This window comes from Emydura macquarii, unplaced genomic scaffold (assembly GCF_026122565.2).
Source record: "Emydura macquarii macquarii isolate MOO-44397 ecotype Brisbane River unplaced genomic scaffold, CSIRO-AGI_Emac_v2 contig_1551, whole genome shotgun sequence".
Taxonomy (NCBI): Eukaryota; Metazoa; Chordata; order Testudines; family Chelidae; genus Emydura; species Emydura macquarii.
In genome coordinates, this window is record NW_027131688.1 from 17,599,193 (window position 1) to 17,613,376 (window position 14,184).

At 42.7% G+C, this 14,184-nt stretch overlaps 1 protein-coding gene across 1 annotated transcript; it reads right to left on the bottom strand.

The window, feature by feature from the left end:
• Positions 1–329: 329 nt before the first annotated feature.
• ZBTB42 (zinc finger and BTB domain containing 42) lies at positions 330–7,345 on the bottom strand. Its single transcript, XM_067554958.1, has 2 exons — positions 6,650–7,345; positions 330–5,141 (listed from the first exon to the last, which is right to left on the bottom strand). Exons 1-2 carry the CDS (start codon positions 7,212–7,214, stop codon positions 3,697–3,699), a joined length of 2,010 nt encoding a protein of 669 aa, XP_067411059.1. The 5' UTR covers positions 7,215–7,345; the 3' UTR covers positions 330–3,696.
• Positions 7,346–14,184: the final 6,839 nt, after the last annotated feature.

Here is a 14,184-nt window from a genome sequence, read left to right on the forward strand (position 1 = left end):
CACAGCGTTGCTCACAAATGGGCCAGATCCAAACTCTCATTCAAGTCAGTGGAAAGATTCCCACTGACATCAGTAAACTGTGAGTCAGGTCCAGTATGACTAGGACATCAAAACAGAAGAACAAGGTGTGAATATTTCGTTTTCCTCCGTGACTGTGTAAGGGATTAAACACTGAATCTAAGTCCCCATAAAACAAGAATATAACAATTCCCCCAAGTGTCTAAAAATCCAAGTGGCCCTGAAAGAGTAAGTTTGTCATTCAAAGAGAGTGTGAAACCCTGATCAGAGAGATTTTTAAAAGTTCAGTTAAAGAGGGGAAGGGCTCAATGTACAACTCTAGCACGTTTTATTTTGTGTAAATTTATAAAGACAACAATCCTAATCACGATTGTCACATTTTACAGCACATACCAATACAGTTGCAAACAAAATTCCACGCAAATATACTACGTGCTAACAGCTTTTCCTTAAGTCACTCTTTACGCGATTGTCGTATCTAGACTAAACAGCATAGTACTAACACTGAAGAAAAAAATAGTTCACTATAAAACAGTGATAGAACATTTTTATAAAATATATTCCATTCCAATAGCTTTTCTACATACTGTATACTATAAAACTCTCCCACAAAAATTAGTGTCTTTAAATATACATATTTAATCTGAACTGCACCAAGATTAAAAACAATTAAAAATATTGATGATTTTTTTTTACATTAACTTCACAGTATTTGTTTGTAGTAGAAGACAAATCCAGTGTTTAAAATTTAGGAGCAGAACTATTCTCTACAGAGAAGGTAACTCCCCACAGTGAAATATTTTATGAAAACAAACGTAAGTGTGCAATGTTTTTAGTACTTCTCTGTAGAGTAATGAACCATTTTTGAAGACATGCTTAACGCTATTGCGACTTTAAAAAAAATTCCCCAAATCAGAGCACACCAAAAAAAAAAAAAAAGTAACTTTAAATAAAAATAAGTGCAAACGTCTTTACGTTAGAAATTCAAGCTATTAAGGTTGGGGAGAAAATACTAAGCTATGAGAAAAGGACAGTGCATTAGTAACGCACTAAAAGAAAAAACACAGCTTATTATATGCCTTTTACTTTTATCCCATTTTCAATGCAGTACACAGCATGCTCATAGCATTAGTTTAGTGAATTATTTCTAGACTAAAATCAGATGCAAACATTGTTTTGACTTTCCCCTGCCCCCATATACTAATGATGTCTTTTATGGCACAATTTATGATATTTGATCTTTTTAAAAAATATAAAAACAGGAAGAGAAAGTGAAATGCAACAGCAATATCACAAAAAATGCAAAATTAAAAAAATATTGCTAGTTTAGATACCACTACTGTATTAGTTGTTCACTTTACAACATGTACAGAAGTTTGTGTAAGATTTAAGGTAAAGCATAGATTAACTTACTTTGAAATAGTTTAAACAGTAATAATTCCACTTCAAAAAAATTCTAATAAATACTATATCAAGTATCATCAGGAGAAAAAAAAATAACTTAATTTTAGTAGATTTTTGTTCAGTGCTATTTCCAATCACAGCAAAAAAAAAAAGTGATTAAGTAGAATAAGACCACAGTACCAAAGCCACTTATGTTTACACTTACAATGCTCTCCCACTTGTTCCTATGTAACAGGTTCAGCAAAAATATTTTACAGTAATGCAAAGAAATTAGACTGAACAAACGAAGAGAAAGTAAAATTTCACATTATGAGTACATTCATAGTTTAAGAGATGAATAATAAGGAGGAGGTTGCAACAAGTGAAATCCTGATTTTTTTTTGAAGTACTCTCACAATAGATCAATATCACAATTACACTGTTGAAACCACATAGGTAGTAGTGCTTACTTAATATATGTAAAGGGAAATGCTGGACAATTCCTTCTTTTGGGATGAAATCCGATATTCTGAAGTACAGTATTTAGGAGAATCCACTTCAGTGCTTCAAATTCATTTAAAAATAAATTATTGAACTTCAAGAAACCACTCCAGGAGTGTCAGTAAACGTCACAAAGTAACTTTTTTTCTTAATTTAAAAAAAAAAAAAAAGAAAGAAAGAAAAAGATTCAGTCCAGAAGAACGACATTCAAAACCACAGATGTTGTAAGAATTCAGCTCTGTAAGGGTGTATCTTGAATGGATGCTTTAACTGGAAAGGCATAATTGAATTACTGTATTTGGAATTCGATAATTAGTTAGAATTACAGATGTCTAAATTCTTTTAAAAATGAAAAAGTTAATATTTCGTTTAGCTGGTGTGAAATTAGCAGGGCTAAGTTTGTCTGCTGTCTTGCATTTGTGCTACCTCAGAAATCAGTAGAATTCCACAGAACGTGGCCCATGGCGGTTACCAATATATAAGCCATAAAAAAAAAAAAAAATCCAAGCTACTGATCTTTAATATAGGTCATTTTAAAAAAATTTGTAATTGTACTAAATGTACCAAAAGATGCTACAGGTTTCTAAACTAAATTAGAAATCCCTGTAAATTGATATTAAAAAAAAAAAAAAAAAAAAAAAAAAAAAAAAAAAAAAAAAAAAAAAAAAAAAAGATGGACTCTTCAGGATACTGGCGGTCAGTTGCTAACTAGCTGCTCAGCCATTTCATTTCCTTCACCAGCCTCTGCAGTTGTTGCATACTTTTATCCATTCCCAAATGCATAAGCAAAGTTATGGCACATATTACAGATACAATTTTGCACCCAGTGTGAGTTTACTCACTGAAGTAATTTTTCCCCAACAGGAGCGGGCTTGGTCCCTGTGTTTGTGTCGAGGCAGGGATGGAAATGTGTTCATATATCACATGAATTTACATGTATACTCTAGTGCGTATCCTTCAACAGCTGAGGAGTGAATATAGTGCAGATAGAAATATGTTTCTAGCCAGATTTTAAGTTCAAAAGCAATTCAGTGCTATTCAACAAATAATAGTTCTTGGAGAAGGAGGGAAGGGGAGAAAAATGTAAAACTTTCCTTCTGACTATGTATGCCAAGTCTGTATGCAAGACTTTTCATTCAGATTGTAGGACTGATTGCAAAACTACTCTGATACAGTAGTAAGAATCAAAAGCCAAACTGTACCATCTAGAAATACAACTCATGGAATTCTCAAGCCTCTTAAAAAATCTGGGCCAAGTTAAGGCCACTTCTTGAAAAGGCTGCAGTCTCATCCTGAGACGCATGGAGTTAAGCGAGCAGATTCCCTCTCACACATCAAACGAATAAGCTATAGTTCAGCTCTTATGAAAATACATAGATAGCATTTAGGGGACTTAAGTAAATCTTGGAGTATTTCTTGGATTCCATTGCCAATCATTTTTGAAACTGGAAAAAAAAGAGGGGGGGGGGAAGAGATGAATATGAAGCAAGTACTTTCAGCATGAAAAATAGAAGCCAAATCATTGCAGAAGTACTTAAATCATTTTCACTCTACTAACTCGGACATAATGTGACACGGGTGCACAACAGACAACCTGGGGCGAGGGCAGGGAGAGCAGAAAAAAAAGGCAGCTGTGGCAAAAAGGCCATTGAAGTATACACCTAAGCATCTTTCAGCATCCTTAACAGATGTGAACATCAGCAAAAAGAAAATCAGATGCTGCCTTAAACAAAACAAAAAAAAAAAACACCCCACACATTACATTATCAACAACAACAACAAAAAGAGCTTGTCTCAAACCACCAAGGACTTTACGAGGCCACAATGAAATTTACGGATGTGTCTGTATAAGTCACCGGATTGTGTAAATCGTCTTTCACACCATTTGCAGCCATGGGGTTTCTCTCTGGTATGCACCACTGCGTGCCGGCTGAGATTGTGGGAATACTGGAAGCTCTTTCCACACTGGGCACAGGTATAAGGCTTTTCGCCCGAGTGAGTCCTTTCATGTCTCTTTAAAGTGTACATGCAAGAAAAAGTCTTCCCACAGAGTGTACAGGTGGGCACCGAACCATCAGGTGACAGCCTGGTCCTTGAGCCATCTTTATCTCTGAAGTGAGAGCTCAGATGCAGCTGCAGGATGTGTGGGCTCGGAAAAACTTTGCTACAGAGGGGGCAAATGCAGATATGCCCAGGAGGCACAAGCACACCTGAGGAGGAGATATCTGATGAATCCATGTCATCTTCACTCTCATCTCTGTCTTGATCTAGATCATCTGCTCTTGCATGAGAATTGCCGTTTCCTGTGAACATGTGTCCCAACCCTGTCACTAGGCTTTTGGCTGAATTCCCAAAATGCTGACTCTCTGGACTCCTTGCTTCACCGTCCTCCTGATCCGACAGCAAGTCTTGTTCATCTTTAACAAGTGGCTCAGTACCCTGCTGCTGGCTGTCGGAAGCCAGCTGTCCAAAGACGTAGGAGGGGTGTAAGGAATCTCTCCCAGACACAGGCTTGAAAGACAAATCGAGAGCACAGTCCACATCGCTTGAAGCCAGGGTATGGTTAACAGACCTTTCGGACAAAGGTCCTGCGGAACTACTGACATTAGCCTTTGTTTTTCCAGCTGCTATGGTGCAGGATTCTGCCTCTACAGACACAGAGCTGACACTTATTAGATCAGAGGACCAGCCAGGGTGACCACCGACCCTTTCTTTACTCGTTGCTCTATCATATTCTGCGAGACTGAATTTTTGTTTGTGTCCTGGGTCACACTCATGTACCAGGGGTACTCCAGTGTCTAAAAAATGCTCCTCTTTTTCCAAATTAGCGACTTCATCGTTCATCTTTTCTTCCAGACATAATTCTTTATCTTTCAGCTTGCCCTTGCAGACTTTCACAATGTCATACATGTGAAGGTAGCTCGCTGCAGCAAGAACATCTTCAACTGGAAGACTGTTAAACTCCAGCTTTCCTTCATACATGAATTCAAGCAGCAGGCTGAAGGCTGGGGCTGTGACAATGTCACTGTTCAGATGCACAATATCCCTTTTGTCTAACTGGTCCCTGTAGAAAAGATGGAAGTACATGCTGCAAGAAGCAAGTACAGCTCTGTGGGCTCTGAATTGAGCTTCTCCAACTAAAACAGTACAGTCACACAGGAAGCCCTGGTGACGCTGCTGACTCAGACACTGCAGCAACTGGCGGCTATGGTCTGGAAACTCCATTCTTCCTTCATAACCTGTTCAAAACAGGAAAAACTTGAATGCTACTATAAACGAAAGCCACCTAGCAGCTGCAACAAACAGATTGGCTTTTGGGTAATAGAAGCCAAAGAAACAGCCTTGGAGATAACGTTCACTGTTAATTGTCTATAATAGTTTTATTTTTAAAAAAAACAAAACCAACGTGCTTCTCATCCCTCAACACCTGCTCCAAACAGGAAAAACTTGATTGTAAGTAAACAAAAGCTTCTAAAAAGCAGCACCTCCAACCTTTGTCTCTTTCACTAACAACTTGGGATGGGGGGAGTGGGGAAGGGAGAGACAGACAATCCAGCAGTTTATGCATTCCTGGAAATGCTAACTTGGGGCATCCACTTTTTTCTTTTTAAAGAAAGAAATTAATCCACGCCCCCATTTAACTTTATGCACAATCATTCGACATTAAATAATAGATCACTCATTCATGGCGTGTACTGGAAAAGGAGCTCGAACACTTCCCAGATTTGGGGTGGGAGGAGAAAGATCCTATGAATCAAGCCCGCACACACCCAGCCAGCCACCCACAAAGTTTACTGCCCTAAAAGTTATTAAAAGCAAACCAATAACGAGAGAGAGATGGGGCGAGGCTACAAGCCCAACTACCTGCAGCAACAGCTCCAAGCAGGGAGATCCAAGAAGGCGGCTCACCTCACCCGGCTGCACCGCAGGGATTGAGGGGTGCATGGGAAAAAAAAAGCTCCTTCTGGAGGCGCCCCCGGGGCTGGGCGCAGGAGGCGATGGTGCTGCTCGGCAGTAGCGGAAGAATAGCAGAAGGGCGAGTGAGTGCGTGCGTGTGCGAGAGAGGAGAGTGTGCGAGTGAGGGAGGGAGTGCTCGGTTTGCTAATTACACTGCAAGCTGGAGAGTCAGCTGCTCTGACTTCACTGCGATGGAAATGCTACCTCCAGCTGTGCTCCTTTTAATGCCATATGTTACTCCAAATCTAGCTACCAGCCAACCACAGCTTGCTGCCTTTTAAAGTTCCAGCAACCCCATTTATAGCCATCCATTAAATCCCATAAACTTCAACCGAGTCCTCCCCTGGCTCGGCTCTGCCCTGCTCCCCCCTCCCCCCCCAGAATAATACTGGGAAAGTTGCTTCATAACAATCCCGCGGCTGGCGCTGCGGAGGGGAGCCCGTCTGACCTTTGCTGGGGGGGGGGGAGTTCCCAGCTCCAGGGCCGCTCACTCACCAACTTTCCCGGGGAGGGAAGGCAGCTCGGAGGCGCGATGAGGAGAGTTTCGCTGGGATGGCTCATTGCAACCCCCCCGGCCCCCTTAACTTGGGACTATTGGCTGGACTGTCCCTTTGTGGCCCGAGGCTGGCTGTGTGTGTGGGTCGGGGGGAGGGATCAAATGCAGCAAAGAGGACACAACCCCCACAGGGCAGCCCGGGAGGGGGGGGAGGACGGGGGGTGCCCCCAGGCAGAGGGGGTGCAGCCCAGCCAGGGAGGGGGGGGCCGGGAAGGCACCAACGCTGGTACTTACCAGCCTGCCTCGCTGGCCGGCACGTGCGGCTGCCCCCCGCGCGCCCCAGATGTGGCTGCCGGCGGCGCCTGGCCGTGCAGCCGGAGGCGGACGGGAGCCCCGGGCTCTGTTGCTGGCCGCCTAGCAGCGCTCTTGTGTTGTGAAGCAGGTTGTTAGCCAGCCGCTCTCGCGATACTTTCCCTCTGAGCGGGGTGTGTGTGTGTGTCTCTCTCTCTCCCCCCCGCTGCCTGTCTAGTGCACACAATAGCCCCAGCCGCTCTCGCGGCTCCGGCCCCTGACGCTGGCAACCCCAGGCGGTGGCGGCCGGTGTGGCGCTGCTGGCTGCCCGCCCCCCTCCCCCCGCCGCCTGCATCCTGCTCGGGGCAGCAGCTGCTTCGGCACACTCGGCCGCTGTCCCGCCTTCCGCTCCCCGCTCGGCCCGGGCCGCCGCTGCAGCGGCTGGGGCTGGAGCAGGGGAAGGGGCCGCGGGGCGCTCCAGCCGGACGAGGCGCCGCCAGCTCCTGACAAGTGGCCGGGCTGCGGGGGGAGGGGGATAACTCCTGGCGGTGAAATGTGCGCTCAGCATGGCAGTGGAAAGTATCTCCCCCCCCCCCCCGCCCGAAAGCTGGACGCCAACCCGTGCTTGTTTCCAGCCGTGGAAGAAGGGGCGGGGGGCGGGTGAGAAAACTGCACCGAAGAGGGCAGCCAGGAGGCGGCCCAGGCAGCGATCGGAAAGTCACTGGCGGGTCGTTTTGCCCGGCTGCAGTTTGCAAAGGAAGGCTCGGCTCCGCTCCGCTCCGCGCAGTAGGTGTGTAGCCGGGAGGAGGGATCCCTGCCCTGGCGACTCCTCGGCCCTGTGCTGCGGCTCCCAGCCGCCCGCAGAGACTTGCCAGGCGTGTATCATGCCAGCGAAGGTCGCCCCTGCCCTGCTTTTCAAGGCGGATGGTTTGCAACGACGATCCTTGCCGCGGGGATGAAAACAACGGGACGCAACTTCCCATTCCTGGGCTGGGAACTTTTTGTTCGCCTGGCGGGTTCGCTGCGAACATGAAACGCAACTGGCTTGGGGGGTCTCTCCCCTCTCCTGCCTGGATGGTCGCAGAGATGCTCTTGGCCCGGGGAGATCAGAACTAACAGCACAAATCTGTAATCCCTGACATGTGGCTAGGATTGGATCACGTGACTCATAAAATAGGGCTAATTGAGTCACAAATTACATGTCGATTTTAGAATAATTCTGATGCGACCCTGAGATCATCCCTCCTGCGGTGTATTTTGACCTAGAAAGATTGGATGGCAAGACAATAAAGGGTCATTTAAAAGGCTTTCACAAAATTTGGTCTGTGTCTGAAAGCAGGAGGATTATGGAGCACACCTTTCATACACGCGGTCGGGTTAAAGAAGCAACCCCTTAAAGAGATTGGAAATTTCTATTTAAACGAATCGAATTGAGCTGCCAGTTTTTATTCCGCATTATCACTTTCCCCGGGCGGTGCTAATTGCTCATTGCCTCATTCCTGCTTTCAGTACGGGATTGACTGAAACATGACACTTGGAAAGGTGGCGTGCTTTCTTGGATTTATCTTTAGTTGTGTGTCAGCTGATAAATACCAGATGCCTACGGATTTTCAAGATGACCTTTGAGATAGTTAATTTGCATTTTAAATTTTAATTAGCTGTAATCCCATCAAAAGTAAACTCCTTTGTACTAAAAAGTGTAGAATTCATTGGCCATTTTACCAAGTTTTCTGTTCACTGTGTAATAGGTACCACCAGCTACTCTCAGCAAAGGAACCTAGGCTGAAATCTTGGCCTCATCCAAATCAATAGCAAAATTCCCAGTGACTTTAGGGAAGCAGGGATGTCATCCCTAAATGCCCAATTCTACACCATTAAAATGTGGGCCCCTAGGGAATGAATAACGTTCAAAGTGACTTTCATTGTCTTGCCTTTGTGTAGATTGTAAACATATGTAATATTTGAGGCATGGCCGAGTAAAGATGGTCTCATAAAGCCCTGAACTAGGACTCAGTTTTTAAAAAGTTGAGTTTTTAAATTTTGCATGAAGTAATATATTTCATTGAACCAACTTCTGTGGGTGAAGGAGACAAGCTTTTGAGCTTAACAGAGCTCTTCTTCTGCTCTGTGTTAACTTAAAAGCTTGTCTCTCTCACCAACAGAAGTTGGTCCAATAAAAGCTATTATCTCACCCACTTTATTCTTAATATCCTGGGATCAACATGGCTATAACACCGTATACAATCTTTGCATGAAAATGTTTGTGAAAAATTAATCCTGTTTTTCAACCTGTCATACTCAAGATATCTGGGCTTACTTCCTAGCTCTGCCACAGAATTCCTGTGTGACCTTGAATGGGTCATTTATCTGTCTGTACCTCAGTTTCCAATCTATAAAATGGAGATAATACTTTCTGTCTCCCACCCATTGTCTGTCCTGTCTAGATTGTAAAATGGCCCAGGGCAGGGATCATTTACTGTGTATTTTACAATATCTAGAGCAATGGAGTCTCTAGGTACTACCATAATACATTATTAATTATTATAATTAATGTGTTTGTTACTGTCAGTTTAATCCCGATTTCTGTCATTTCCAGGCTCTTTGTTGATAGAAGGCAGGAGCTGTATTGCCTTTGACTCATTGTTGCTTTCAGAGATCAAACTTCACCATGGCTAGTTAGCTCTAAAATACATTTCTATGACATTGATTACCAAAGTATCTGAGTTCCTCATGAAAATTAATAATTGTATCCTCACAATGCCCTTTTCAGATAGAGGTAGTATTATTATCTCCATCTTACAAATAGGGAAACTGAGGCACAGAGTGTTCTAGGCCCTGATTCAGCAAAGCATTTAAGAAGTGTATGCTTTAATCCATCCCTATTGAGCAAAGCCCTTAAGCTTAAGTGATGTGTCCGTGATCGCACTGGAACAGAACAGGGAATATAACCTAGATCTTCTCACTGTCCTGGAACAGTCCCTTTAACTATGGTAGCCTATAGAACCCCACTGTAGCCAACCCTCCAACTAGTGCCAGAAAATTATTCATGTTTACCTCCCAAATTGCATGTGAAGTTTTCATAAGGCTTTTCTTTGTTGATGTCTGGACTGACACAGTCTCCATACCTTCATGCATTTGAAATGTTATTCAGTCTCTTGCATATGTCTGAATTATGCTGCTTGGGGTTGGAACTTTTTCTTGTGTGTCTAGTAAAGCACTGTGCAAACCTATGACACTCTGTCAGCCATACTAGTGAACTGATATCTCACTATCTTCATCCTGAATTTCTAGTGTCAGTAAAAACGACTTTTAAAAATTTCATACTCTGACTTTAATTTTTTTTAACAAAAACATTGTATTGAAATGAATGAGACTTTCTGTTTTTCCAGCCTAGGATCTGATGCTACAATCTACACTTTGGCAGTATGACTGTAAGGACAGTTTTCTCTTAGCAAGGACTGCAAGGATCAGTCTCTTACTTTGTACTACTGCATTTTTAATTGCCACCTCTCTTCTTTAAAAACAAGGGAAGGGAAAAAGAAAGAAAAAGAAAATCAAGCAGAAAAGGTTAGATTTAATTTCTGTTGGCTTCCTATCAGCTGGGAATAACTGTCTACAAATAACAGCACTTTATTTTTAGTAAACTGATTATAATTTCACAGTAATTTTAGATTAGTTTCTGTGTTTGAAATGTAACTAAAATATGGCAGCAGTCAGTTTTTCTCCAGGAGCAAAATGTATCTATATTTAGTCACAGCTAAACTTTTTATTTAAAAAAAAAAATGGAAATAGCATACCTTACAAGCATAACTATCCCCGTATCCAACACCTTTATATTGATAGAACTGTGTCCACACTAAGGCATTGTACCGCTATATATTATTATTATATATATTATACCCATATAGTTAAAACAGTGCAACTTTTAGTGTAGACAAGACCTAAGTGAGGACCTTGGCAAATGCCCCTGGCACCACATTTTGAGAGATCCTGCACTTCTGAAGACCCTAGTGTAAACATGTGACCATGTACAAGCAACCCTCTCTCATCTCCCTTGCAAGTCTTGGAGTCCCTCACAGCCTGCAGTATGAAATTTCCCCTACTGATAAACGGAGTAGTAGGCTCAATTTTAAATTCTTCCAGGAGGGGAGGGAGCCAAGCAAGAGGTTGTGTCCCATCTACTGCTTCCACCACTGCAAAGCTATTAGATCTAGGGTTCTTCATCTGGGGATTGTAAACAAGTTGCGACCGTGCTGCTCTTTCAATATCATTGAATGCAAGTGTAGGTCCCAACTAGTGCCCAGCTGGGAAAAGAAGAGAGGGGGTCCCAATACAGAAAAGATTGAGAATGTCTGTGTTAGACTATTCAAGAGTGCAGTCTATGTGTCATGCTGTCACTGGGTCCTGTTTAGCAGTCAATAGGCATGCAAAACTCCCATTGACTTCAATGAGCATTTTACCTGGGCAGAGACAGCAGGGCCATAGATTGGGAGTAGCACTCTGCACCGATGTCAACAGGTCTTTCATGTGCAGATCAACAGTAGTATGTGGCCTTGATAGTTTATGTGATTTGGGCCTGATTCAAAGTCCATTGAAATCAGAGGAGGGACTGATTATTACCCTGGTCTTTGGGTCAGGCCCATAAAGCTTGATGATTCATTTTCATTTTTCTCCCTTTGATACAACAAGCATATATATTACCTCATGGTATCTGTCTGCCCTCTCCAGGGACAAGCTTGGTAGTGGTAGCAACGGGTTTTTTTATGTGATTTAATAATAGTTTTTTGCTTTCTCTGATCTCGTGTTCCCTGTGTTTTCTCTCTGTTATTTAAGTGCTTTGTGATCTTGCTTTTATGTTTTCCAAATTATGTCTTGTTTGTGTTTGGGTTAGTCAGATATCTGTCCAGAGGGAGAATAGAAATAGTATTATACTCATAAGGCCTCACTTCAGACTTGTTCCTCCTGAGCCTCTGACACATTGGGCAGTCCAGTTCTTCCACTGATTACGCTCATTCGCTAGTTGTGGTCTTTCTTCACAGGTGATGCATGTGCATTCAATATCCTCTGCCACTCTCTTCTGCCAGTTCTTTCTGGGCCTTCCTCACTTTCTCTTTCCATCCTTGTGTACCCAGTTCAGTGCCTGCATAGCATGTCTCCCAGTTTCCATACGGTGTACATGTCCCAATCACCTGAGCCTTCTTTCTTTGATAATATTTTCTAATACGTCCTGCTCTGTCAGCTCCCTTTCTCTCGCATTTGTTATTTTGTCTTTCCACGAAACGTGTAATATCTTCCTCAGCCACCTGTGACGGGCAGCCTCCAATCTCTGTAAGTTAGTCATTGTCATCAACCAAGTCTCTACTCCATACAATGGCGTGCTCAGTACAGTCGCATGGTATAATCTGAACTTTAGTTTCATGTGGAGAGAACAGTTTGACCAGATATTGTTCATCCTTCCAAAAGTAGCGTTTGCTTTTCCTAATCTCATATGAATATCTTCATCACAGCCACCTTCAAATGTCATCATACTCTCCCGATGGCAGAACTCTTCAACCTGCTTGTTTCTTTTCCATCCACACATACATCTTTGCGTATGTTGTTCTGTTTCCTACCTTCATAATTTTGGATTCTCTGCTTTTACTTTCAATCCAATTTTTACTGCTTCCTGTTTTACCTGTGATGCAGAGGCAATAATTTATTTCCATGTCATACTTAGTAAAGCAATGTCATCAGCAAAGTCAAGGTCATGCAGTTCATCTCTGCTAACCCATTTTACAACATCCATGATACCTTTTGTTCTTCATCACCCCAGTCTATTGCTAATGCATAGATAACACACGATATAATCATAGGAACCGAATGGATATTAAATACATTGGTCATAACTGGTTTTATATATTTAAGTTTTTATGTTTCTGTTTCTGAAGCCCATTTGTGCCATCTGGTTCACAGCACACATTAGAAAAGCTGCCAGTTGCATCTCATCCTCTCAGTACAAGTGGGAGTTATACCAAATACAATGCAGAGCCAGTTGGTATAAGTTGGAGTGGCCCCATTGAAGTCAGTGGAGCCACTCCAATTTACATCAGTTGAGCATCTGGCTTGCTACCTTGTGATCCTAGGGAGACATGATATGGTGCAGACAGCTTGCTCACTACTCAGTCCTGCTGTGGGAAAAGTGGATGTGACTTTCTAAAAAGGAGGTATGGTCCCTTAGGCAAGTGCCAAGTGCAGCAAACAAGGGAGCTGCTTAAGGCGGCTTTAATTTGCATCTTTGCAATTCCCTACATGATTCACAGTAGGTACTGCAGCCAGTGTGGTGTCCTTCGAGGATTCTGGCTGCCCAGCCAATGCACCAGTAACTGTTATTTCAAGAGACTTATTTGTTCTATGGATGTCCTACTGATATCTCACTGATACCAAAAACCCGTGTGCAGTGGGCAATTTCATTGATTCTCAGCGACTGATCCGTTGACTGGCGCTGGTCCCTGAATTCTCCCTGACACAGTTTAGGAAGGCAGCAAGCCCGTGCCCGGTTTTAAAAAGATTGAGGAACAGTGCGCTATTTGATGGGCATGTATGTGTAATTGTGTGTGTAAAAAATTGATTCATCCACTGTATTTCAACAACGTGCACCAGTAAGAAGACACCGATCCGGAACTGACAAGCATGCACAGGGACAGCAAAATTGATAATGTTTGAAGAGCACTGTTACACAGAGCAGCGTCTGCACACATTCACGTTGGAGCCAGCCGAGCATTTCTGCTCCTACACCTCTGTTTTATCTCCAGCATTAGTGGGTGATGATCACTCCTGAAATTTGGTGATGCATTCCCGTTAGACACTCATCTTTCACACTTTTTACTGTCTGTCTGCATTTTTTGTTCTTTTGCGCTGATATTGTCAGCTGTCACTACCTCTGTGCTATGCCTGATAGACATCTTTCACTTCTGGTTGTGATTGTTGCAGGCTGTGTTGTGGGTCTCCAAGAGCTGTCCATAAAGGTGCTTGGGCAGCCTTTAGACGTAGATTTCATCTTCCTTATATGGCACATTTACCCACATTGAAACCACATGCAATGTCAGCAGAAACCAGTGTAAATTTGCATAAATATGGTAGGATACAGTTTTCACTTCCCTGTTTTGTATAGTCTTTGAATATTGCCCCCAACCACATTTACCTTTTTTTACCCCCAAAGTAATGTTTTGGGCCTTCCTTTGTATTATATGCTTATATTCAGGGTGTCTTATTCTTTTAAATAAAATAATCTAATAGAGGTAAAGGAGAATTTTCATTTTTGAACGTTTTGTTTGTTAAATATTCCCAGAAAAAAAAATCTGCTGGCCTACATTACAAAATAACAGATGGGCTTTCTGAGGGCTGTGACCAGTGTATTGCCAGTAGCTACAATTTACCACGCAGCTCTTTATAAGCAAGCACATTTATTCTTAAGGTAAAAGCATTACAGAGAAAACAAAAACAATTCATGTTCCTATATACATGCTACAAGCTTACCAGAGGTCACCCATCAGTCCTAT

Coding starts and splice junctions, on each gene's coding strand:
- ZBTB42 (XM_067554958.1), bottom strand. CDS start 7,214: ATGCTGAGCGCACATTTCACCGCCAGGAGTTATCCCCCTCCCCCCGCA. Junction 5,142..6,649: donor CCGGCCAGCGAGGCAGGCTG/GTAAGTACCAGC, acceptor TGTTTTGAACAG/GTTATGAAGGAAGAATGGAG.